The sequence below is a fragment of the Centroberyx affinis genome, unplaced genomic scaffold (assembly GCF_046629955.1).
Source record: "Centroberyx affinis isolate AG114_WGS23_722 - 3 ecotype Tasmania unplaced genomic scaffold, CSIRO-AGI_Caff_v1 ptg003307l_1, whole genome shotgun sequence".
Classification (NCBI taxonomy): Eukaryota; Metazoa; Chordata; class Actinopteri; order Beryciformes; family Berycidae; genus Centroberyx; species Centroberyx affinis.
Genome location: NW_027281313.1, coordinates 274,186 through 300,594, shown reverse-complemented (window position 1 = coordinate 300,594; position 26,409 = coordinate 274,186). Strand labels below are relative to the sequence as shown.

The following is a 26,409-nucleotide window of genomic DNA, read 5'->3' as shown; positions in this document are numbered from 1 at the left end:
ATACGCGTAATTAAAACTGCAAGCTGAAGCACTTAGATGCTTGTGTACTAAATAATTTACATGCCATGATCTATGGATCATTCCCGCTCTTAAATACCGAAGAAGAGAGAAGAAGGGGAAAAAAGACTGGCGGAGGATTTATCAGTGTCTCTGCCATAAGCAGGATGTCATGGTAATATTAATCCCTTTCCTACTTTCTACTGTGCTAATCATACAAGGGGATCAATCTTCTTGATTCCTCCGGTGGAAAACATGTAGCTTGATTGCCAATGACTCTTATCAAGCCGTGAAGCTAATAAAACATGGCACCATGGCAGCCATTGTGGCCTTATAATCCAGGTAAATAATGCTGCTTTATTGGGTAAACTCCATTAAGACAGGAGTATTAAAAAACCTCCAGTGCTGAGATGGGGGAACAGAGAGCACAATAGGGTATTTTAATCAAATAAGAGTTTCCACCGCTTTATACTGATATTTAGACAATGGAGTATCACAGATAAAATGGCATTTGTAATGGGCGTATTCAAGAGCACACAGCAGCACAGCTCTACTGTAAAAGTGATGCTTGAACCAGAATGTATTGGGTCCTGTTTGTGCTGGTGTGTAAATCTTGAGGACCATGGGATATTCAGCAATGCCTCTCCTAAGATGCCCTGCATGGAGACTTTTTTGGAACAAAGAGGTGAGGATGTTAATAAAGGCTGGATCAACAGATGGATTAGCTGGAGCTGAGGACAGGCCGCTCGCCGGGCCTCCGATTCATATTGATTCATATCGCCGACGCGAGGCTAGGATGGAGTAAGCAAATGTAAATATTCAATATTTACCATCTGCTGGTATTATTAGAGGCAGGGGCTTGGACATGGGCTGACGGCTATCATGCACACACACTGCTCTCATCCAATATTGTTCTTCCTGCCATGTATGTATTGCACTGGGTGACTATGCAGGCATTTGTAGATCAGGCTCCCATTTGTTTGAATCTATTCGCTTCAGCATACGGAACCTCAAACAGAAAAAGTGCAATGGACCCCAACAATAAGCTGCAGAGTGGTAGGCGGCCTTTTGTTTGATGAACAATTCATATTTCCCATGACCATAGTAATAATTCCCACAAATTAATAAAAAACTAAACACACAAACAAACAACTAAATAAAATACCCCTCAGAAGTATATATTTATAATTCCAATGCGACTGTGTATTAATAAGCTGATTATATTAACACTCTTGACGAGGGTGAGTTGAATTATTTAAATGCAAAAGCGTGACTGCACCTTTGCCAACCTTATCTCTTCGCCAGTGCGTAATTAGGTACACAGGGGTGTGACTCCAATTGAAGGTGTCGCCATTGTTAGACTCGGTGAAAATATTAACGGGTGAGGTTAACGCCAATTTCCCCGTCTTTAATGAAATGCACAGAGCCCCTAATGAGGTAAACCACCGCTCCTTGATAGTACTTATTAGCGGAGTGGAGGGCACAAACTCTCACACTTCAATTTTGAACGCCTAAAAATAAATTGATAAAAAGAATAAAATAAAAACATGGAGCAGATGTCAAGGAGCCTTACATAATTTGAGGCAGGAAAACCAACTAACTGTCTTGTTGACTTAAATGAGCAGAATGAAAGACTCTGTGGTGTGAGGAAAATCTTAACGGCGGGGAAGGAAGAGGATAGCAGGCAGCAGATGCTGCAATGTGTGAGTGTGTATATATGTGTGAATGTGCAACTATTTGTGTGTGAATGTGTGTGTGTGCGTGTACAAGTGTGACCTTTTCCAAATCACTGACAACAGAAATAGACAGCTCTATGAGTCAATAAGGTAAATTAGCGTTGAAGAGTGGAAATGACAGGCAGTTAAAATTAGCTGTCCGTACAACCCACTAGTCAGGCTGACATGTCTTTCAAATAATAACTAACATCTGGATCTTCCAGTGTCAACAACACTATGGATCTACTGTATAAAAATATAAAGACCACACCCAATGTGTCCTCCTACCATTTAACCTGTAGACACATGGATGTATTAATTATTTTCCATGTAATACGCGTCACATATTTTTAAACCTCTTGCTGAGAATTAAAAAAAAAAATGTAAAACTAGAAAATCGATGTATGGACGACAAAACCGCGCCGTTACTTCTGGGGGAAACTTTGGTCTCTGAGGTCTATCTCTGTTGTGTTTTTCCTGTCTCTGTGTGACGCTCAGCTTCCTGGGGACCGCCTCGTCCAGGCTTAGAATTCCAATGACAGGTCCGAGGATTGCGTTGGCAAATCAAACACACTTGTGGAACAGAGGAAATCTTCTTTTCGGAGGAGCATGTATTATGGATGGACTTAAGAGATTAGACCGGGAGCTGCTTTACCTGCAGTGGACGCTGCTTGTCCTGGCTCTTTGGAGATTTCAGGCCACTGCCTGGCTGCTGCAAGAGTAATTGCCTCGCTGCTTGTAGAGCCTGGGAAGAAAGGAAAGAACGCAAGACAAAAGACAGAGAGAGAGAGAGAGGGAGAGAGAGGGAGAGAGAGAGAGAGAGGGAGAGAGAGAGAGGGGGGGGGGAGAAGGGAGGGAGGAAAAGAGATAGAGAAGATAGCAACTATTAGATTTCTTGAAGCTGACAGCAGAGCTAATTCAAATTTTCAGGGACAAAACAGCCATCTCCGACTGAAAACCCTGTCAAATATCACCTGGTATTTTCAGCAACACACTCTGGCGTGATTAACACCACGTTGCACATACATTTTAGTAATAATTCACAGAGCTGTGATCAAGGATAAATACAGTTTGTCTAGAGCACCCTTGAAGAAGAGGGTGGAGGGGGTGGTGGGTTTGAGAAAAAAAAAAAAAAAAAAAAGCTAAGCGTCAGTAGAATTGACCTGTCTAGTGTGTGCTCAACTGAAATACCCACTTCTCTCTGCAAATTACCGCCACATTTGCATATTCATAATATCAATTTGAAGTAGAGGCAGCGCCATGTGAAGTGTCCCCGGGAGCTGTAATTAAAGTTGACAAAATCAACATCAGATTACCTTTAGAGTGAATTAACTAGCAGCCCAGGTTTTACACTATGCATTAAGGGTGCTTATGAGCAGAGGACGAGTGATAGAGCGACAGAGAGAGAAAGAGAACTAAAGAGAGAGAGAAAGAGAGAGAGGGAGAGAGAGACTGAGAGAGAGAACCCCTTCCCTGCCTGATGAAACTGGTTCACAGCTGTTTACACATGGCAAGAGGAATTAGAAAAATCATACTCGTAAAATGTAAAACATTTGTCATCAACACCCTTTGATGTATTTGCCAGACGTCGAGATGATAAGAATCGGAGAGGCTGGGATGTGGCGTGATCTATTTCTCTGGGGTTTGATGGGATTACAGATCCCCCCCCCCCCCCCCCCCCGCCTAGCTGTGTGTATATGTGTGACGAGCGAGCTCCGGCATCACAGGTACGGCGGCGGCTGGGCTAGCTGCCTCACTCCGATTCTTCAAGAACAGACGGATGAAAGAGTCTGGCAGAAAAGAACATTGTGCACAGCTGCTGCTTCTGCTGCTACTCCACACAGTCGTACCCCGTATCCTTAAGGCCCACAAGCATCAAGTGGGAGAAAAAAAAAAAACACACACGCACGCGCACACACACACACACAACAACACAACAACTTCACAGGTGTTTCTTTTTTGATGAAAAAAGAAGAGGACGAGTAGGAGGAGGAGAAGCAAGAAGAAGAAGGAAATAAAAAAAAAAAACTCAGATGGAGAGTGACACTTCTTCTTCAGGAATCAGGGGCGCTTGTTTTATTTTCTGGTGCTTGCCAGTATCCATGACAACAGCTGCCTTGACAGGGCGTGCATATGGCGCGGCTCTGCCAGCTGGTGGGAACAATGTTTGAACTAGTACATTGAGATCCTGAGCAAACAAGAGGAGGAGACAGAGGAGAGAGAGAGAGGGAGAGGGAGAGAGAGGCAGACAGCAAAGAGAGAAAGGGAGAGAAGAGAGAGAGGGAGAGAGGAAAAGGGGAAGAGGGTGTGAGGCAGAGAGAGGGGGGCAGGAGAAAAAAAAAAAGTTGCCACGTCTTAACCCCTGGGGGAAAGCAGCCACCCCCCTGATCAATTATGAAAAGACAGAGCTGGGGGGGCGGTGGGGAGGTGGGGGGGTGCTGTCTGTCTGGCTGCTCAGGAGGAGCCAGGCTTTCTGAACTAAAGCAAACAAACACATTGCACTGGCGCTGGGTCCTAACTGCATTGATCTGTCTCCTTGGTAAGAGGAGCCCAGTCGCCACCGGTTTGTGTATGTGTGTGTGTGTGTGTGTGCATGCGTGTGTGTGTGTCTGTGTGTGCATGTGAGATGTGTTAGCAGAGCCATGGACTTAAACTTCAGAACACACACACACACACATACTCACAAACACTTGAGCCCAACTTCAATCTCCAACCCTGCCAGATGCAAGTGGTTTTGTTTGTGTTTTTGGACTGAGAAATTTTTCAAAACGGGTGGGAAATCAAACGATGTTTGACTTTGACCGCCTCCGATTGCACGCAAAAGACAAAACAACTTCCTAGAATGCAGACGCTCAGCCAATCACTGTGCTAATTAAAACACGGTGGCTAATTAATTTAACCATGATTGGTGAATCAAAGTAATTATAAGGCTTATTGAGTTCCACACACAGTAGTTAGGGGGATGGCTGGGTGATGAGTGCAGCCCGACGTAGCGGTCGGGAGGAAATGTTTATCTATCTGTGAATCAATAACGACTCACCGTTTTATACCCAAAGTCAAGAGAGCCACTCGATATATCACACACGGTCAAGAGTAAACAAGAAAGAGATGTTTTTTAACAGCGCTTCCAATATCCACGTCTGGCAAATATCGGGGTGGATGGGGGGGGTGAGGGGTGACGGCTAGAAGTGGAGAGATCAACTCTGCCATGCTTATTAGAGAAGAAGTCTGGTCGGACTGCATAAAGTGTACTTTTCCAAACATAACACAGAGCTTATCAACACCGGCCAAACTTTTCCAGTGGTGGTTTGTCACGCCTGAAGCTGTCTGTCACCTCTTCCGTGGAAGCGAGGTTAGCCAGCTCCATTTTTCTAAGAGTCTGTGACGATGTGGAAGGTAAAAAAAAAAAAAAGAAAAAAGAAAAGGCCCTGTCCCTTCACTTTCACTGGCTCTGAGTATTCAGCCATTACAGCAAAAAGCACCAATTTGTGCCACCCACTTCCCACTCCACACAGACGGCAGGCTGAAGCTCATCTCAAAGCACAAAAAGCGCCAAATGCCAAGGAAAGTCATCAAAAGTTTGCTGAAGAGCTGGTATAGCGGACAAAAACACAGACGAGTGCAGGCGCGCCGCCTATTTAACCTGGGTTGCTATGCATGGAAAAATGACATCCCCTGTCCATTAATGCACACATTGTATAAACAGCACAATGTGACACATTCTTGAGCACCAGAGAGAGAGAGAGGGAGAGAGAGGCTTCGAAAGAGTCGGGCCCTGCTACATAAATAACAAGGCACTCAGAGGCATATTTGATGTTGATATCCATCACTGAGGATGGAAAAGAGGAAAAAAAGAAAGAGGGGGAAAATAACACACAGAGCGACCGAGACCGCGACACGGGGATCCTTATGAAAATAAGATTCAGCCCAAATGGATCTGGTGTAATTGGTTTCAGATAGCGAGGTCAGGAGAAAGGCGATACAGGCAACTATTATGCGAAACGGACTGAGAAACAAGAATGTTTACACAGGCATTCCTCTGCTACATTAATAGGCATGCAGAGATCACTGGAGAGGGAGAGAGAGAGAAGAGACTTGACAGAGAGGGAGGGAGGGAGGGAGAAAGACAGAGAGAGAACTGAAGAAACATGTGTCAGCCATCCATCCATCCGTCCCTCCCTCCCTTCCACCATCCTTCACTCTCCCGGCCCCGGTGTTTAGACTCTACACAGAACAGGGTAATAAGGAACACCCATCACAATGCACCTTTGTAAGGAGCATACCGAGATCTTAAACAAGCATGAAATACATTAGCGGGCCCTGCCATAGCGGGCCACACCATTACAAATCTCCAGATTGCTTATTGTGTCTGGCGGAGTTGAGGGGGTGTGAACGAGAAATAAGTTATCTAGCAGGAATGTCACTCTTTCAAATCCACCTAGAGACTGCGCGATGTGCAGCCATGACATTGGAATTGGATATATCTGAGGAACCGTGACATTGTGTTTGGACAGTGCAGCTCAGGTTAGGTTGGGAGTTGTAGTCATTAGGGTATATAGCGGATATTGGAATGATGACATAGGTATGAAATAAGCTGCCCTCAACAGGTACCTCTGCTCAGCTCTGTGGCCTGTGTAGGATGCTTTGATATTTCACAAAGTAGCTGTAAACATAGTGTATTAATTATTGATCAATAAGTAATGGGTTACAATACGATAATGTACTTTTTCTAGTGTGTAGAACAGATGTTTTGTGTGCATGTGTGCGTGTGTATGTGTGTGTGTGTGAGTAAAGGGCTGCTGTTCAACACTAGGCTGTCGGCCAGAACAACTCCAGTCATGCTGACAGCCCTGACAACTCCCACAGATGCTGGTACGCACACACACACACACATTCACACATACACACACACATTCACAGACACACACACATACACCACCAGGCTTATCTATCTTCCCTTCCAGGAAACACACATAGACAGACACAGGAGGAGGGGGAAGGAAAAAAAAAGCAAAAGGAGGAGGAGGGAAAAAGAAAAAAGTGTGACACTTTATCAAGCCGGAGGGAGTCGCATGCCACGGAAAACAAGGCACAAACAGTTTAAGCTGAACAAACAAACATGGCTGATTGGACTGAGGCTGGCGGGCGGCTGGCGGGGAGATAGGCGCTGACACTACACACCAAAATATTTACACCCTATCTCCTTATATAAGTGGATTCAGGGCAGATGGATGGATGGATACGGATTTGGAGGGGCTGGCTGGAGAGGATAGACAGATGAGAAGAGGAGGGGAGAAGGATGAGATGTCCTGTACAAAGCCTGAATACAAAAGTGGGGACTGAGAGCGCACTGAGTTCATAAAAACATGCAAAGTGTGACTCGTGAGCGGCAGGGGTTCTCACTAGTCTTCGTACAATTATGGAACAGGAGTGGGGATGTGGCAGGGCGGCGTAGTGATTAGAGAAACTGTCCTGTAACACGGGTTAAATCCCTGTGTTGTGACGATATGTGTCCATTAAAGCTACAATCCACGAAATGATGCGTCACCCCATTGCTGTGCTTGTTTTGTAAGCATTGTGTTGGAGAGGGTGGTGAGGCAAAGTAAGGGTGGGGGCATGATGTCTATGGTGGCAGAGGCTGGAGCTGGAGACGGATAAGTTGAAGTTGGCAACTGACTATCTAAAAAAGATAACATTAGCAGTAATTATGTGTAATTCGGGACTGTCAGACTCTATATATGCTGATCTTCCACCTAAAACTAAGACAGAAAAGAAACTTTGCACTTTTTTACACTTTCGAGTAAAACTGACCTATATCTTGCATAAAAAACATTTCATCCTTATTTTTTTAGCATGTGGTTTTTTAACACTCGTTACTTTTTACTACATGCTAAATTAACGCAACTAATATGAATTTTACAGGATCAAACCAATGCCTGACATGTGTAGGCCTCTTTGCTTGCTATTGATCCCATTCACCTGAAGTGACTCTGGCACGCAAGTACAAAGATTCCTATCCTTTCATAAAGGTCAGACCTGGCGATGACGTGCCGGCGCCTCCACAATGGCTGCAAGTTCAGTTCCCTTATCGCCTCCACAAAGCCCACACAGAGCACAATACGCCCGGATCTTCGTCTCTGCTTGGCTGAATCCTCAGAAAGGAAAAGCATTATAGCAAAAAATAATGACACCTTGCGACAGCAGTTGCAGAGACAGACAGTAGCAGGGGGAGTTGAGACAGGAATGCAAGTAAAGCCAGGCAAGACAAACAAGAGGTAAACGGCGGGAGTGTGGTCAACAAGGCTTTAGTGGGCAACAAAGAGAGAGAGAGTGACTGAGAGAGGGGGAGTAAAAGAGAAATAAAGAAGTGAATGAAAGAAGTAAAAGAAGATATTATTGTTATCATCTCCGTATTTAGTTTAGAGAGAGAGAGCGAGAGACTGCTAACTCACAACTCTTCACAACCTAACCAGTGAAAGAGAAAAAAACAGAGAATTGGAAAAGGATGTAGGAGTAATGAGCATTTTTATGTATGACTCAATAAATCAACAGTCTGCAGTGAACGAGGGAGCGAGGGAGAAAGAGAAAGGGAGGGAGAAGTCCATGGAGAATCTGTTCGGGCCGCGGGACGGAGGGAAAGCTATCCAGCAGAACAATGGGCTTCTGTGTCCCGCTCTGCTCTGTCTGCTGCCAGACAGAAAAACTCTCTATCTCAGGATTTGCAGCTACCTCAGTTTCTCTCTCCATATGAAGAGCTTCATCCCAAAATGAGAAAAGTGGCATCTACTTTGATGAGATGATTGCTGGAATTAAAGTAAGACTCGCTATTAAAATATTAGTGAATTTATTACCTGTCTTGTGGCCATTTCTAGTGTTGTTGTTTTTTTCTAAAATGGACCATAGGTGTTTTGGAATGAAACCCTTCATATTTATCGCTTCCTCTCTTCAACTTTTGCTCAACCTCCTCACAGCACTTTGAATTCAACTGAACTTCGACTGTCTCCCCTCTTAGCTCTCTTCTCTCGCTCCCCCTCTCCACATATCCATTACTGATATCACATTATTCATTTCTTCCTCTCATCTTTTCTGTCTTTCTTCCCTCTCTCTCCCACGTCTCCCCCCCCCCCCTCTTGTTTATTGATTCTCTAGATTAAGAATTCCCGGGGTGGAGGATTGTAACACACAAGCATCAAATTATTTTGGGGTGTGCTTATTTGCCTTTCCCTTGCATCTATTTGGCCTGTGTCTGTAGACAATTATGCCTCCCCAGCCCCAGTCTCAGGTGCTAATAATGAAGGACAAATAGAATCATATGTGTAAACTTCCCCCACTGATGAAAATTTATATTAACTTTCTGCCACAGTAAACAGAGCTGCATAGCTCCACCCTCCCGGGAGGATTGAGGAGATGAATTCGCTCGCTCCTACCCCAGGAAGAAAGCAAGAGCTCGTATAGGAGAGGAGAGTGGGAGGGGATGTGGAGGGGGGTGGTGGGGTGGGGGGGTGGTGTCTTGCTCCATTGTGTAACCTCACACTTATTTTTCCAGCAAAGAAGACAAAACATGGTTCTGTTTTGCCCATCACAGAGAAAGTGTGTGTGTTTGTGTCTGTGAGCGGGAAAGAAGAACGCATACGCGCCAATATGCATGTGTCTGCGGAGAGGTTGGGAGGCCATGCCAGCAATAACACAGAGTACGGGCTGCCATCGTTCACTGCAACCGCTAACATTCACTAACTTCCTACCTCCCGCTGCTATCACCATGGATATTCCATGCAAATACAAGGAAATATCTGTTCTAGCAAGCGAGAATAATAGTTTACAGTTTGCCAGCAATCTGCGAGCTGAACTTTGCCACAGAACCCCCAAACCGGGGTGAACTTACAAACAAGAGTGCCTTGTCGTAACGAAAACCTGCATCTTGGCCATTCTTATTAGATTTGAATGTCTGACCATGAAATTGACTGTAGTAACTTTTGCTGTGTTTAAGGTAACTGCCGATAATCTGTCTTACCACTTAATTAAGTAATTTCTTATTTGCTTGATCACCAAAAATGACTTCTACACTGTATACTGCCAACATATTGTCAATTTTGTTCCCACTCTCCCTCACTCTAACAGATGTGTTCTGCTCTTCAGCCCTCCCTCTTCTTCCCAGACCTCTGACATTGTCTCAGTGCATCTTTTCCATGCACTTATGAAATTCAATTTGGCCCCCCACCACACCTCCCTCTCTCTCTCCTTCTCTCTCTCTCTCTCTCTCTCCTGGTGGCTTTAGCAAAGCTTTCACTTTCAACTGCACTGTATCACTGGGTTTAGATAAGGTGACGGCAGGCCCATTCAGCAGCGCTCTTTATCTGCCGCTGCTCTTAGGGAAGTCCTTTACAGCCCAAGAACTGAGCGCTACCACAATCTACTATCACAAAGAGACAGAGAGAAAGAAACACAGAGACAGAGAGAGAGAGAGGGAGAAAGAGAGAGAGGGAGAGAGGGAGAAAGAGAGAGGGAGAAAGGGGAGTGTACTTCACTGACACTACAGGGAGGCTAGTGCATGGGTGGAAGAAGGGACAGGGGAGAAAGCATGATTTGTGCGTGTCTGTGTGTGTGTGTGTTTGAGAGGGACAGTGTGACTGTATGTATGCATAAGATATGACTGTTCAACTGTGCATCCCCCCGACCCTGCAAAACACAAATACACACACTCTCTCTCTCGTCTACTCATTCTCTCTCCTGAAGCGCTTGATTTACTCTTCAGGTGATTATGATCCATCTCTTTTTCACAGTTCCAGGAGAATGGAGGTCACACAGTTGGATGAATACCTGCTATGAAATGTTGCATTCAGACCGACCACAGTTCATTTGGAGCGGGGGCTGAGCCCAGTGGAAAAAAAAAAGGAGCGCGGAATGGGAAGGAAGGGCTTTGGGCAGCAACGGCTTTATAGCAAAGAAAACTTCACATAATCATTCCATAAACAGTCAACGTTTACTTAATCATGGATTGGGCAGAAGAGAGACCTAGAGGTTAGAGAGACTGTCCTGTAAGTGTGAGGGCAAAGTATACTTGCACCATGAATGCCCAGCATCTCACTCCTTATAAGTCTTTTTGAATAAAGGCTTCAGCTGAATTGCCTAGACCTTTAAATGTAAAATGTACAAAGGATTATAGGTGAAAAGAGTGCTCTAGTTATTTTTACACAAAACATAAATAAATAGACCAAAGTTTTGACCTAGTTGTGAACTGTACAGCCTTACATTCTGTATGACAGTATGTTAATCTATTAATAAAAATGAGTTATAGCTGTGAAAAGTATGTCTAACTATTCAGTGAGCTTGAACACTGCAGTATTTCTGTGAAAACTGGAGTTTTCTCATGGTGTGGAGGGGAGGCAGAATGAAGTTGTTTTCCATGGAGCTTGTGTCTGCCTTTGTTGACAAGGCCTTATTAAGAGGCTCCCACTCTAAAGAACATGGCCAGAGGCGACTAGCGATCTGACTGTGGCACCGGAGAACAAGCAGCCACGGAAGATGTGTTTTTGTGCAGAATGCCAATACCAATAGAGGCTGCTGAAATGATGAATGCACACTCACACACACAAGCACACATACGTGCCCTGTACATACAGCACACATGCACATACATAAAGATACACATGCAATACACAAACACAGAGATGCGCGCACACACAAACACACCATACACACAAAAAAAAAATCCATACCAACAACAGCATCGTTTGTCAGCAAATATAACACAAGAAGTTGAGATCATTTAGAGAACCAGGGCCAGTGTGTGTCTGTTCGTGTGTGCCTATGTGTGTGTATGTACTTGAATACGAGCTTCCTAAGCCTCTATGCCTGTTTAGTGAATGCATGTGTATGTGTGTGTGTGTGTGTGCGCCAGGCTCTGTCTTGGGGGCTCTGCTGTTGCAGGTCAATAGTGTGAGTGTCTGTCTGTCTAGTCCTGAAGAGCTCAGGTTGAGTGCTGAGTCTAAGTGTTACCCTCTCCTGGGGTCGATGAGAAAGCACTCTGACCTTAGCTGTAATGACCTCGCCTCACCCGCTGCATGGCTAACCCTGAACTTAGTCTGCTGCTGTGGTGTTAACAGAGAATGAACTACAATTTGCAAACAACATATTTGCCCATACTGTAAACAGAAGATGTCCCTGTGGTAATAAGTGTTGATTTTTCAGAGACAATTATTAATGATAAAGGATGATATGCTGATATGGCTCTGCGGCTGGTGTTCACAGCTATCAAAAGTGTTAAGTGAACTCTGATGGAATCAGAGTTCATCCTGGCATCCTATTCATTTTTTTTCTACATTAAATTAACACATATGATTTTGCTGTGGATTTTTTTTTTCTCAATTTCACTAATGTGTGTGAGGAAAAAAGAGAGTTAAATCTCCTTTAAACTTGATCGATCTCTGTTCCCAGTCACTGAAGCAACACAGGACAGACTTGCCAAAGCTTCCACCTTGGTTGTGTGATGGCTATCACAGTTTACCTGAGTTTACATGGCTACCTTGTCGTGCCATTAGCCCCCAGTCACCTCACTGAGGTCGCCCCCCGTTGAGGGTGATGGATCTTTCAATGAACACTGCGCTCCCGCCAAAGATCACCCCGGTTAATAGCCACTACATCTGCCTCTGGAGGGGCCATGGATCTCCGTCACTCTCCCTCCCCTCTCTCTCTCCCAGTCTCTTTTCTTATGGAGCACCTATCCTTTCCTGCCCTCCTCCTCCTTGCTGTCTTTTTCTTTCCTCTATCCTGCATTCTACCTCGGTGGTTGTCTTGTGAATATTCCAATTACGGCGGTGTGTGTTTGACCTTTAAGTGAGCTGTGGAAGATATAGTTATCTGCCTTCCACTCTGACACCCAGCGTCTATCAATCAGTGTTTCCACCCCCCACCTTCACCAGAACAGGCTGCTCGACTGAGCTGGGCCTTGTGCAAAGTGTGTTTGTGTATGTGTGTGTGAGAGAGAGACTGAGGTGTGAGGAAGAGACAGAAAGAGCGAGCTATCATGGGCACTGACTGTGATTAGGGCTGTGGTAGGCAGAGAGGCTAAGCGAGTCCCATTGATAAAGATATATAAATGCACTGAGGCGTGTGTGTGAATACGTAAATGTACACCACAAGCAGACCGGCACTCATGCATTCATACATACTCTTACTCCCTAGCACTCACACACACACACAAACGTGAATTATTTTTCCTTGACTGCTACCTGGCTGACTGAGCCTTGCTTCCATAAACAAAGCTTTTTCCAACAGCATCCTATATCACGCTTCTCAGAACAAGCAAGCGTGAACAAAGTCATACTTCTTTAGTTTCATTCTTGTTCCCCGCCCTTTTCCAAAGGGCTAATCTACATCTTTCATTGAATCAAGAATGGAAATTCACAAGAAATGCTTCTTTTTCAATTTCATGCTGAAGTAGCTCAAGTTAGTGGATGTAATTTCTCCTAACAAGAAAATTTATCACTCTGTCGCTCACTTAGTCTGGCCATGTGAGAAACGGGCCTCCTTTTTGCATTTTTTTTTCTCAGGCTTTGATGAATGTGCCAAAAGCATGATCACTCCCTTCATAGCACTCCATACAAGGACAGAACAATTACACTGGTTATTAAAAAAATAAAACCTCTGGTTGAAATCTATATGAAAGATAAATGACATATCATTTAGGCCTATGGTGAAGGCATTACAACATTAAGTCAGGACTAAACCAAAAGCGGGACAGGGGTTATATTACACATACTGCAGGGACCTCAAATATTGGTCTTAGAATTATGTCATGGTACAGATAGAAGCTGGTTGGCAAACTGGTAACTGACAACCGATATGGATAAAGTGAAAAGAAAAACAAGCAGTTTCCAGTGATTCTGAGAGTGTGATTCTCTCTTCTCACACATTTAAAACTTGTGCCAACAAGACGTGTTTTCTCGCTGTGACAGAAATTCTCAGAAAGCCTAACGATGCAAAAACCTCCCAGAAAGCCATTTGAAGTTTTGTACAAATTATGATTATCATGTTCACGCTGAATTGGATGATGAAGTCCAAACAGGTGAAAAGGAATGCATGGAGAATAGTATCGCTGAAACAATACCACGCATGGCCAAGTCACCAGGCTAATGTATATTTATCATGTAAACTTCTGATAAATGCATATGCAGAAACAATCAAATCTCTGGGTTTCCATTGGAGGCTTTTGCACCATGGACTCAAGCGTGAAACCAATATCAGCTTAGTGTCTAGTCAAGCTTGAAGCGCCGCGCCTAGCCCACAAAGCATGTTCTGCATATGCTCATGGGCGTCACTTTTATCAGGGTGGAACAAGCAGCTTTCCAGTGCTATCACTGATCAATTCGGGCGAGTTAAGTCCCCAGTGTGGGTAAATAAGCAGTGGTTAAGTCTTGATGAGGAATGGCAGGCCGCCTGAGAGCAACACTGGCTGGAGAGAGGTGGGCTTGTCTATCTCTGCTGCAATGGACTCCTACTGTGACTTCCATTGAGTTTAACTTCTGGCTAACGTATGGCTTATTCTCCGTACCTCCCTGACACAAATGTTCATTTTACACTCAGGGATTTATTTTCACCTATTTACATCATCAACTATTTGCTGTTGCCCTCATTTAGACCTACAGCAATATGGTTGATATCACGACTGATCCCATCAATGATACAGATGTCAGTCCACCTTGACAGCCAAGGAAGAACCTGACCCGAGCTGATGCACTACAAAACCCAGCAGCTTCAGCTCTAAAGCCTGCAGTGAGCAGAGCCAAAGCCAGTGCTAAGTGACATGTCACTCAGTCTGTCTGTTTGGAGCCGTCTATTCCCCATGGCCTGGGCTTATTTACTGCATTTGTATGAAAAGCTGTGAAGAGTAGAAGCCTGAGAGCCCGGCTGGCCCTCTTACATATGTATACAGTGTTTGGAGGCAATGTGTAAAGAGCATCTCCCCTTGCAGCCTGGTAGCGCCACAGCTACAAACAACTTGGGAGAAGGATAGAGCCATTTATATATTCAAAAATGGGTCAGGGATGAAGGTAATCGGAGCAGCAGAGAGTGTTAACAAGTGTAAAAAAAAACAACTCGCTGTGATGATACCTGGAATCTGTTAGGTGAGATTCTGTGAAAGCTTTAGGGAGAGAGCACCAGCAACACTGAAGATGCTACTACTGCTTGCTAGTCATCTTCTTAACCAGATTTGAAGTCATTTTAATATTAGTTAGAGAAGGGGAGGGGGGTACACACAACAAACCATCGGGCAGGCGTTTCAGAGTCTGATTTGTTACTATTCATGGCTAAAGCGGAGAGGAACTGTAATACTAGACATGCTTGTTAAATTCACAACGCTCCAAAGCTGCCTTCTAGCAAATCCTGCCTCTTGGTTGTCAGCTTAAGACGCCCGGGCATATGCATATGTAGGATTTTTAAGCTCTGTTAAATGGATAGTGGTGTCGTGGCCTATCAAATGACTGTAAGCCACTTGCTTTTTTTTCCGGGGAGGGGAACCATTTGCAGAAAAGCAGGCAGCAATGCGTTACCGCGTACTGCATCGCAAGGCAACCCCCCCTTCCTTTAGTACAGTGTGTATTTTCTACCCTCCAGTTAACTCCACATCAGAGGAAAACAGAGCCATTTACATGTATGTATTCAGGCTGAGTGTGACAGCAGCACTCCACCCCGCCATATTAATGACTGGTACTCTGTTTAAGGCAACGACAGGAGAGTGGCAACAAACAATGACAGAATGCCTGTTTTCAATTGTGAGGCCGCAAAAGATGAGACGCCATTCACTACCAAGGCAGTTTGCAAATAAATTATTGTGGAGGGTATTGAGCTGAAGCGACTGCTCAGTCCCCTCAGAGTGTGTGTGTTTGTACGTGTGTGCGTGCGTGTGTGTATGTGTGTTTGTGCTCGCGCGAGTGGACTTATAGATCCAGTGCCATTTATTTCCCTGAGCCAGAGCGGGGCAGTTAGGGAGGCGTAAAAGGAAATGAGTTGTGAAGTGGCCATTGATCCTGACCTGCGCTAGGTAGGCTAGAGACTGCAGGACTATTGGCCACAGTGTGTGACTGGATGGCTGGCTCTTATTTACACTGAGGCGGTTAACCCTGGCTCAGTTCACTTATCACTGGGCTAAAGCAGTAGCTACACTGAAAAAAAAAAGTCTCAGGTCAAACAAAGGGCCTAATCTAGATTGATTGATGTCAACTATAAGTGTCAGTGACTAAAATCCAGAGGAAATTCACTGTTGTCCTTTCAGTTTTACCTTTTATTTCTTATAAAGAAGAAAAATAGCTTGTCAAAGAATGTGAACTGTGTGGCATCCATGAAGGCAGTGACATGACATCCTGTATACGCAACACAGACACACACAAGCATGCATGCACACACGCCGTATGATCTGTTTTGTTCTACCTGCGCTGCCCCTCGACCTGCACACCACTCTGCCTTCACCACAGCTCCCAGCTGCTCGAGCATAAAATACCCATAAGTGTTTGTTTCCACCAGATTTCACTCTGTCTCCCCCCCCCTCTCTCTCAAGCTCTCTCTCTCTCACTTATATTCCTCTCTCCATCTCCATCAGTCTCTTTCTCTCTCTCTCTCCGTCCCTTTCTCCTCGTCTCTCTTTCAAACCTTGCAGCTTGACATTTCGCCAGCTCTCGGGGGACTCCCGCACGAAATGGAGTTACTGGGAGAGCGCCACTGTAAATTCCAGGAGGCCACATGTAATGTGTCTTAAACATAGATGGACAGCCCAGGTTTCAAGGAGCTGAAGAAAGAGAAGGAGAAAAAAAGAGAGAGAAGGGGAGAAGGAGGGAGAGGAGGAGGAAGAGGTGGCGACTAGATAGATAATAGAATAATACTGTGTTTTGTCTGGGGAAGGTTGAGCAAACAGCGGCTACGCTGTCATTCATACCCTATATCTTTAGTGTCATCGCAAGGGGGGAAACCACAGGCCTATATGTCACAGGCCTGTATGTACCGTTCTGTAGGGACTGTCTGCTGATAGCCAGTCTTGAAATAAAAAGAACTATGGCTTTCATCGTAAATAAGTCAGATACAAGGACCACCAAGCAAGCGCCGTCTTTTCGCTAAAAGGGAAAATAATTTTCAAAAGACATAAACGCTGCTTTCCTGACACTCCTCCTGCCTTTTCCAGGACAGCCTTATCTTCACTTAGATGATGATGACCAACAATAGCCTCCTTTATGAAATCATTCATATTTCAGCAGAGGCCTTTCTTCTGTCCTGAGAGGTGATTGATGCGTCAGGCCGGGGCCAGTGTCTTATTTACACAGTTGAGTGGGGCAATCTCAGGCCTGTAAGATAAACCTAATGAGCTTCTTTGTGTAAGGGTGCAAATGAGAGACACCATCCTCCCTCCCTCCCCCCTCCTTCCCTTTTCCATCCAAAGGGGACAGTCTGGGTGATTAGGCCTTTAAATTATGCTCAAGGGCAAAGCCCAGATTTGCATCTTAGGTGTGTGTGTGTGTGTGTGTGAGTGTGTGAGTGTGTGTGGGTGCATGTGTGTGCCTTCTCCTGATGAGCGTTAGGACGGATCCTGCAGTGGATACGGATACAACAGCATCACAGTGACTTTTTAATGTTGCAGTGTTTTCCCTGTGGGCCGCATTCAAAATATGGAGGCAGAGACAAACAGAGGCCTCGGCAAGCTGTTGTGTACTGTTCGCCAGCACTGCATCCTCCGTACTGACAGTAATTATAAGTCCCAGTGGTCCACACACACACGCACACACACACATACATATGCACACATGCACACACACATACAAATGCAGTACAGGAAGAAAGATAGAGGAAGGCAGTTGTGGGGGGGAGAGAGAGAGAGAGAGAGAGAGAGAGAGAGAGAGAGACGCTTGAGGCTTGTTTGTTAGGTGATGGTAGTGGAACATTCTGTGTCATTAGAGTGTTTCAGAGATAGAGAGTATTTACCTGTACTAAACAGCAAGCTAGAGTGGTGATAAGAGGGAGGCGGATGCGCATGCACGCACACACACACACACACACACACGCACACACGCACGCACGCACGCACGGACACACACACACACACACACACACACACAGTCACTTTGTCCTTTGTCTGTGGGGCAACTTTCTCCCTAGTGACTCTCATTTTGGGGAGAATTTCATTTGCCCCTAAACCCTAAAAATTACCCATCACTTGCTGTCAGATTTCTCATCCCTTCTATTTCCTCCAGCTAAACAGCTAGGCAGGCAGGTTAATTGCTGTCACTCTCATGTTGGACCACTGCCTAGCTCTCGTGTAGCGACAGGGGTAGCCTAGAAGTAAGATGGCACCTTGGCGCACTTATTGTAATTTACGTCAAAATGTTGCAGTCATTTAAATGGGTTGGGGTAGTTTGCATTTTGCTGCATCATGCGCCTCGGGAAACCACTAAGGAACCTGTCTAAACAGTTCTGCAACTTGCAGACCTCTGCCACAATCTACACCACTGTGTTGTGCATTTTATTTGTGTGCAACTGTAAATAAGTTACAGTCCTAATAAACCTGCAAAGTACACATTTCTGATAAAAATAAATAAATGCAACCAAACAACTAGCATAATAAAATGACAAACAAACAATAGCAAGGAAAATAAAGCATATATGATTTAGGATAAAATCTGTAATATGTAAATTGTTTAGAGTTTACTGAGTCTGTCATCTGGATGAGTAGCAGTAGTAGAGATAGAAGATTTTCCCCAAAGCCATCCAGAGGTATTTGGTTAATACGACTGGCCTGACCACAATACATAACACAGAACCCCTCTGAATATATACACTCCCTACAACAGTTACCCTATTGAGAGGGGACAGTAGTACTGAGTATTGGCTCATCAATCCCACTGATATCCCTGGCGGGATTAAGTCTACAGGCCTCTGTAATCAACTAACAGGCCCATTATGGGACATTATGGTATAGATCCAAAGATCAATGCATGGCCTTCATGTACACACACTTTTAGCACATAGTCATAAAACACAGGACTGACCACAGCCAATGATGAATTGATTAGTAATATGAGCCCAGCACAATTTTTTTGCTCTTTTTTGATGAGGGAGCTTTTATGGTGATGATTTTGCATAGTAATTAGGGCTGTGCAACATTCATCATTTGCTCTGATACATATCTCCAGCTGGCAAATTGCAATCAGATACAGTGGGTATCTAATCTGTGATCTCAAATCAAATTAGGTCTATTTAGACAACCTTGGGAATAGGGTGACAAGACCCTGACAGAAATTAGGGGCTGGAAATTCAATTGTGATACGACGGTTATTATTCAGATACATGCACATCTGAGTGTGTGGCTTTCACACTGAACACAATGACCTGCATAATTGCAAAAATACACCAAATATATACAGAATATATACAGAATTTGCTACGAAATAAAAGCAACATTTGGAAAACCCGTTTTATGTATGTGTTCTTAGAAAAATGCTTCCACACGATTTTTGATGTGAAACTGGCCCAAAAGGTAGAGAGAAAAAAAATCGCTCCTGTGTAACTTGGTCTTGATCTGTGTCCTTCAAGCCTTTGGCCAAATCTAAGGCGGTGAGACCTTAAGATGCTGCTTTTCTAATTATAGCTGCAGGTGGTATTTTGGAGCTGCTAGGTAATGGCAGAACCCACAGGGACGGTGGAGAATTCATCAGTGCTTATTATTAATCATCCCCCCAGCAGCGTGATGAGAGACTGGAGCTTCTATACCCACCGGACCACTCAATGTCATTCCAAATATGGGTGGAAAATTACACCCAACAGCCCTCCTTCAATCTGGACTCACAGCAGCAGACGTGGACTGGAATTTTCTAGCTGCACATGGGCGCATGAAAAAAAAAAAAAAAAAAAAGAAGAAACAGACGCAGGCGAGGATGCAAGCATGTATGATCACACAAACACTTGCATACACACAAATGCACACTGTCATTCACTCCCTCACACACACACACACACACACACACACACTGCCATCACAATCAACACCTATTTCAGATTAATACACTAACAACTCATAAACAGCGCGGGCCTGTGCTAACAAACATTGGAAAAAAAAAGAAGAAAAAAAAAAAAAAAAAAAGAAATCCCTCCTTCTCTCCTCTCCTCCCTTGGACCCAGCTCTCCGAAGAGACCGAGTGTGAGCGCGCCACAGGAAGTGTGTGTGAAGTTAACAGCACAGGGCCCCTGTTTTAAAAAGCCTCCAGAGACCTGTTAGCTGGACCGCTCATTTCAATGTGTCTGTCTCTGCGCTGGGAGAAGGCTTGGGCTGGCCTCTTTACAAGGCGCACACTGTCAAGCACCCCCCCCTCCACCCCCCGCCCACCCCCACCATGGGCTCTTAGCCGTGCGTCCATCTCAGAGACTTAACTAGACACTTTATGCTTACGTCGCTCTTCTCTCTCAACACTGTGGCCCTTTTTTTTTTTAACGGCTCAGCTTCCTTTGTCATTAGACGACTTTCTGATTTTACATTTATACACACACTCACTCACTCACTCACTCACTCACTCACACACGCAGCTTTAGGAATTACCTCAACACCAACAGAACAGAAAAAAATCTATGTCTTCTCTATATTTTCATTCAGTGACCTATTAAATGAGGAATATATAAAACATTAATCATGTTAAAAAATGCAAATAAATAAAAATGATCACTGCAAAGGAATGCCCTCATTTTCCTTCTGCACCCATCCCAAGACACCAGTGATGTACCTGCTCACTACTGTGGCATACTGCATTAAACTGGGGGCCTGTGGTACAACAGTTTAACACTATCTTTATATCCAGCTCTCTATCTGTCTCTATCTGTTTTAGCCTCTCTCTGCAGTGAGTATCTATCTGCAGTCCTCCACCCAGCACCTTCAAACATAAAAGAGTGATGAGTGAGAGAGGGAGAGAATTGACCCCAATCAGGTGTGTGTGTGTGTGTGTATGTGTGTAAGAGGAGAGGCAGAGAGTGGTGATGAATGGAGGGTGAGGCCTCAGTGCTGTGATGCCGTTGTAGCCACCAGCAGGATCATCGGGGGTGGTGCCGTGGATGGAGGATGTATGTGTGTGTGTGTGTGTGTGTGTGTGTGTGTGTGTGTGTGTGTGTGTGCCTATGTGTAGGGTCTGCAGGCTGGAGAGGGTTGGAATGGGATTGGGGTATGGGGGATGGAAGAGGGGACTGAGGGGCCTACAGGACATGCTTCATTCTGCTACACTGAATACCCCCCCATCACCCCGCTCACTCCCCCCACACACACACACACAAACAGGCATGCGTTGCCCCGACCAAACTAACCACAGGGCTTCAGCTGCCTCCATAAGTGCGCACACTCACACACACACACACAAATAGGCGCTTGCATGAAAATTCCCTTCAAACCAAAGGGACAGCACGCATCATTACAAACCCGCAGCGTTGTCCCCCATCCACCCCAAAGCGCAGCCCTCCGACCTCGTCTCCCACTGCTCTTTTGGCGAACTGTCAAAGCCATCATTCACCGTGAAAAGACACGAGAGACACTTGACTCCTCTACTCCGCTGGCGCCTGACTTTCACAACTCCTGCCCCCCCAACCGCCCACCCTCCACCTCCCCCCACCCCAGCAGTCCATTCACCCTCAACTCGCACTGACCAAGATCAATAACAGCAACACAATAAAGCATGGATTTCTAAAAGCATATAAAAGTAAAAAAAATAACGTGATCATTCATCAGTATTAGATATTTGCAACAGATATTTGAGATTAGTTTGTTGTGGCATGTGTATGCCCAATTGAAACTGAATTATCACATGCAGAGGTCAATAAAATCAATGCAATAAAAACCCCACAAAAGGAAACAACCTTATCAAGTCAGTTCTGAAGTCAGTCCCATACAGAGTGAAGAAATTGTCTCAAAGTATGTTTAAAAAAATCCTAAATTACTTTCTTTTTGAAGCCTAGTTGAGGGAAAGTGAGACTGAGAGAGAACATGCAAATTAGTCTTTTAAAAGTGTCCCGGTCAAAGGTTTCTCCCCCGTTGGTGTGTCTGCGTGAGAGTGTGTGTATCTGTGTGTGAGGCGGTGTGTGTGTTTGTGTGTGAAAGAAGCCAGCAGCTAACTAGTGCCGAGTTAGGAGGCCCTCTGGTGGATACAGCACTGCCATGACACACAGACTCACACACACACACGCACACACACACACACAGACTCTCACACACACGCGCGTGCACATGCTAACATACAGAGATGCACACACACACCATCTTTATCGCTCTCTCTCTCTCTCTCTCTCTCTCTCACACACACACACACACACACACACCTTCACCTTCCAACCGACTCCGTACGGAGCTCCCACACACGCGTGCGTCCCTCTCTCACTCTCGCTCGCTCTCATACACACACACACACACACGCTCTCTCTCTCTCTCTCACATGGCCTCAGCTGTAATGTGCTCTATGCACACACAGACATCTGAATACCAATAAAAACAGCAGAAAACACAATAAAACCTATAACCAACTAAAACACAGTCATAATATAACATCTTCACCTCTCTAAAACACTGACAAAACCATAGCTACAAGCAAAACAGCCAACCAGCAAAACAAACAACTACCCAGAAAATTTACCAACAACACAAAACAGCCATAAACACACTGCCTTATTCTTTTACTAAAAAAAGATTAAAAAAATACTATATTATATTTCGGAGTGCCTCCTGCCTGTGTAGAAAAGCCCAGTGCTGCCTGAGAAGAGAGCAGAGCAGAGCAGAGTGGGAGAGAGAGGGAAAGAGAGAGAGAGAGGGAGAGAGAGAGAGAGAGAGAGAGAGAGAGACGAGACGGGGGAGAAACACAACTTACCTGCTGTTGTTGCAGATGCAGCAGCTCGACTGTGCTTACTTCGCTGCTCGTGTCACCAGCGCTTGATCTCCCATCTCTACTGCCAGCCTCTAATTGGCTGCTGCTTAGGGTGCTCATTCCATTTTGACTCATTGAACTGTTGCTTATTGTCTCTGTGGCCGACTCCTGCATCATCATGATTTAAAACCTAGAAGTGATTAAGAGGCACCGGTTAGGGCTCTTCTTGTTACAATTCCCCCCCCTTTTTTCCCTCCTATTTTTTTTTTTTTTTACGCTTCCATTATCAAGCCCTCGGTCCCTCTCTGCAAATTAAAGCATTTAAAGAAGAGGGAGGGGGGAAAGGAAAAGGGAGGGGGGGGGATGCAGGAGGAGCAATTATGCATTCATTGTGTAAATGAAGCAATACAAAGAGATGCACGTCCTGGTGCTTTTTGAAATGGGAGGGGGGGGGGGCATCTAAATGTGGCAAATGTTTTTAATCACTAGAATTTGGCCACAAATAAAAGCATCTGGCACTAGACACACATTGTTTTGTGGTGATATTTAAAAAATTTTGAATAATAAATCAAAATACATTTAATGGGGAATATGACAGAAATAAATGCTTGCACAAATACTTGACACACAAATGAACATATACTCAATTCTTAATATCTCCCTCACACTTCAGGAAAGCCAGGCTACACAGACAGAGAGAAAGAGAGACACAGGCACTCCTAAAATATTTGCCGTCTTGAAGCTGTCAGGATTTTAGCGTGCGTCGTGTCTGAATGAAGTTGCCTAATGACGCAAAGCTAATCATGCAAAATTAAAATTTGGTGGAGGGGAGGAGGAGGAGGAGTAAGAGGAGGAGGAGGGAGCACCAAATCACATGGTGCAGGCCGGTGATGAACACTATAATGGGTTTGTCCTCTTTGCTGTGGCTAAATAAAATCTGCCTTCCAGGCTTCCATAGAGGAAGGATGCTCATATGTCATTTATTGGCTTGATTCATTTTCCCCCCTCTTCTTCTTTAATCAAACCTCATATATTCATTTATTTTGGTGACATTTAAAACATTCACCGCTGTTCTCAACGGGACACAATTAAACCGGACTGTGAGCTGCAATCAAACTATGCGGTGGGAGACCTACGAACCTAGACACAATTTTTAACAGCGGCAAATAAATGTAAGATATTGAATTAATTTCACCGGCATCTATTAGATATGAAAAGCTGGGGAGAGAGAGAGGAAGGGAGAAAAAAAATCTATCACGAATATCACTAATGATTGTGCTAAAAACAGCATAAATTATGCATATTACCTCCTCTCTCTCCAGTAATAAATGTTTTATCATTTTCCCCTGCATAAATGCTCTGTACCTTCACCGGGGCAGCGAGGAGCCCCACCAACATCAGTCGACATCCTCACAATAAATAAAAGACACACTCAGACCCAACAAACGCCGCCCCAAAGTGCACTCCAAAATTATGGATTGTGTGCTGTCTCTATTTGGCCAATAACTCTCTTAAATACGATTAATTCAAATTTGATAGAATTACGACAATTAATATTTCAAACTCTTTTCAATAAAATACTGCAACTACCCTACGGAGGATGTTTTTGTTTTCAGCAGCCGTGTGGCAAGTCATTATGTATGCTAATTCCTATTTCAATAGTAGTTTTACTCCTTTCCTTGAGTGCCCAGGCAGTGCCACCACCCTCCCACTCTCACATTTAAATACACCAATTTTGACACTTTTTTTTTTTTTCTTAACAAAAGTACAATTAACACCAGCAGGCTTTTTGAATGAGGATCCTGTATCCGTCCCACCGCTTTTGGACAGAGCGAGATAACGCCTGATAATCAAATGCAACCCCACATACACGCAACAAAAGAGGAAGGGATGATGATTGTGTGTGTGTGTGTGTGTGTGTGTGTGTGTGTGTGCATTTGTGCTTATGTGCCCGGCCCGCATGTGTACTGTGTGTATTCTTTGGCCAGTAAATACCATTTTAATGGCAGTGTGTACATGTGCCTCACTGTGTTTGTGTGTGTGTGTGTGTGCGTGTGCATGTGTGTGTGTGTTTGACGAGGGGCAGATACAGGACAGGCCTTAAAGGATGTCCACAGCCAGGATAAACAGGATCCAGGCAGGGAGAACAAACAGGGCTGAGCTGTTACACAGAGCAGGGCGACAGCTGCCCGGGACACAAGTAAATAGGGAAGAGGCCGGGACAAGGCGTGCTTGTGAACAAACAGGCCCCTGTTTAACACTGCACCGCTCACTACTGATGGAGGGAGACACACAGAAAGAGACAGAGAGAGAGAGGAGGAAAGGGGGGGGTGATAGAGAGAGAGAGAAAGAAAGAGAGAGAGAGACGGAGGTAGAGGGGGAGGGAGGGAAAGACTGGCACAATGTGACATCCAATCCGGTGATGAATCTGAGCATAAGGAACTCAAGGCTGCAGCCGAGATCAGCCGGCTAATAAGTATTCAAATTAGGCATAAATTTTACATGCCCAATGTTTAAAATATTCAGAGAAAGACTGTCTGATTGCCTTTACTAGGATTTTATGAACATTCTAATGGAGCCTGGATCTCTCTTTTTTTTTTCCTCCTTTCTTTCTTGGAACGGCGATGGATGTTCCGAAAACTTGAAGATATATCAGACGAGGAAATAAGGATTTTTAATAACATCTGAATGCAACGCAAGCTACTACCAAGTCCAAAGAAAATTGCTACTTTGATATTAACAAACCGATGAAATTCGCTGATAATGTACTTGCATGTGATTACTGGTATATCAAAACATAATATTGTAGAAAAAAAAAAAAAATCAGACTTATTTCACCTCACAAAGCTTGAGTAAAACGAAACCAACCAAAAAAAAAAAAAATCTTGCAGCATAATTTGCACTTCATACAAATACAATACAAGCCCAATACCCAGCTTAATCTCACTGCTATAATCTTCTCTCCCTCCTTCCTCCAAAATAAAATCTGTGCAATATGTCTAACTGCAAAATAATGATAATGCAGATATATGCAAAGTATATTCGCAGAGATCAGATGGTGCTTTAACCTTAATGACAGCGGTGAGATAAATTAATTAGCCATCTAAAGGCGGCATTCAAATCTGCCAATTAGAATGTCAATTAGAAACACAGCCAAGCTGCAGTGATGAGCGGGCCACCGAGCCGCGGATCTGACTGTGGGGTTGATGGGACTGTCACAGATAGAGACACACACACACACACACACACACACAGCCCAGAGAGAAAGACAGTGACAATACACGGCACCTGAGGGTGTGACTGTGTGTGTGCATATATGTGCCTACATTTGTGTGTGTGTGTGTGTGTGTGTGCCTACCACAGGTCTCCCACGCCCTGTACCCTCTCCCTGAGGGGTACCAGCCCTGACCCCGGCTCAGCCTGTCCTAGAACCAACTGGGTCGGAAGGAGCCATGCCACCCCCAGCTACAATATTGACTGGGGCCCTCGCTCCAGTCCGCGGCGGTGCAGGGGCTTTAACGCCGCATGAGTGAATATAAGGCTGCCGGCTCGCCCGCGCGTGTGTTTGACATCCCATAAATTGGCGGTGTCCTGCATTTCAACACACCCGCTATTTGACGCTATTTCCTCAAGCCATAATCTTCCAATGAGGGAGAACCTAGACCACTTATTATCGCAATCGGAAACACAGAGGGGAAGGCTGTTATTGCTGGTAATTCTGTAGGTGTATTGCTTTGGGAAGGAAGATGATAGTGATATTAAGTGTTTAGGTTGTGGGGTGGTGGAGAGATAGTGAGAGACGGAGATAACTTGACGCTGTCTAAATT

At 44.7% G+C, this 26,409-nt stretch overlaps 1 protein-coding gene across 2 annotated transcripts in view; it reads right to left on the bottom strand.

Annotated features, from left to right (window-relative positions):
* The window catches only part of foxp2 (forkhead box P2), a 65,401-nt gene extending 42,642 nt beyond the window's left edge, over positions 1-22,759 (bottom strand). For both annotated transcript variants that reach the window (XM_071538592.1, XM_071538591.1), the window contains exons 1-2: positions 22,586-22,759; positions 2,368-2,457 (exon numbers count right to left, since the gene is read on the bottom strand). In XM_071538592.1, coding sequence (XP_071394693.1) covers positions 2,368-2,457; positions 22,586-22,759 — 264 coding nt within the window. The remainder of the gene's footprint in view (positions 1-2,367; positions 2,458-22,585) is intronic.
* Positions 22,760-26,409: the final 3,650 nt, after the last annotated feature.